This window comes from Merops nubicus, unplaced genomic scaffold (assembly GCF_000691845.1).
Source record: "Merops nubicus isolate BGI_N331 unplaced genomic scaffold, ASM69184v1 scaffold16301, whole genome shotgun sequence".
Lineage (NCBI taxonomy): Eukaryota > Metazoa > Chordata > Aves > Coraciiformes > Meropidae > Merops > Merops nubicus.
The window spans coordinates 1-691 of record NW_008586445.1 but is presented as its reverse complement, the minus strand read 5'-3'; the positions used below and the strand labels follow the sequence as shown (position 1 = coordinate 691).

The following is a 691-nucleotide window of genomic DNA, read 5'->3' as shown; positions in this document are numbered from 1 at the left end:
AGGAACAGTTCTCCTTCCCGAGGAACCAGTTTCACAGGCTCTCAGATACACAGCTCTTACCTTGCTTACGAACATCTTCCACTGCTGCTACCAGCTCCTCTTTAAGGAACTGGCTCTCTTTGGCAATTTTGTCTCCTTTCTCCAGGAAATTCTCTGTTGCTTGTTCAACTGAAGCAGCCAAAACATGAGCTTTTTTAGAACGCCCTCGCTTTTTATTAGAGGGGCCCTTGTTGCTAGTGTTAACCAGTGTTGTTACCTAAGGGCGTAGATAGGAAGGGAAATACAACAACAAAAAAATGAAGCAAGTTAGAAGTGTATCAGTTTTACAGCACAGCCACATGCATTTTTTTTTCCCCTAGACAGCATATAAACTAATATCTGCACTGTTGCCTGCTCAAAAAGTTAAACTCAAACAAATGTTCTTCACATCTCTTTAAAACATTACCATGCTTCTAGACTCCTTAGGTGAACATTATAAACTCAGCCAAACTGCTCAGAGATTTTTCTTAGCAGCAGCAGACCTGACAATTTCATTTTAAGAACTGAGATCTATTTGTATGGGCTTTTTTTATAAACTGCAATCTCAGTAACAGGCCAGAGATACTTGGCACTAGGTAAAAAGAACCCAAGTTAGGATAATAAGTCTGGGGCAGTTCTCCAGGAATAAAGGACACCAAATGAGGTTGAACAG

General features: G+C 40.5%; 1 protein-coding gene across 1 annotated transcript in view; it reads right to left on the bottom strand.

Annotated features, from left to right (window-relative positions):
* Nucleotides 1-256, bottom strand: part of LOC103780957 (catenin alpha-1-like) — a gene marked incomplete at both ends in the record, with an annotated part of 14,069 nt that extends 13,813 nt beyond the window's left edge. The window contains one exon of the mRNA XM_008948662.1: nucleotides 61-256. Within this exon, the coding sequence (XP_008946910.1) occupies nucleotides 61-256 (196 nt within the window). The remainder of the gene's footprint in view (nucleotides 1-60) is intronic.
* Nucleotides 257-691: the final 435 nt, after the last annotated feature.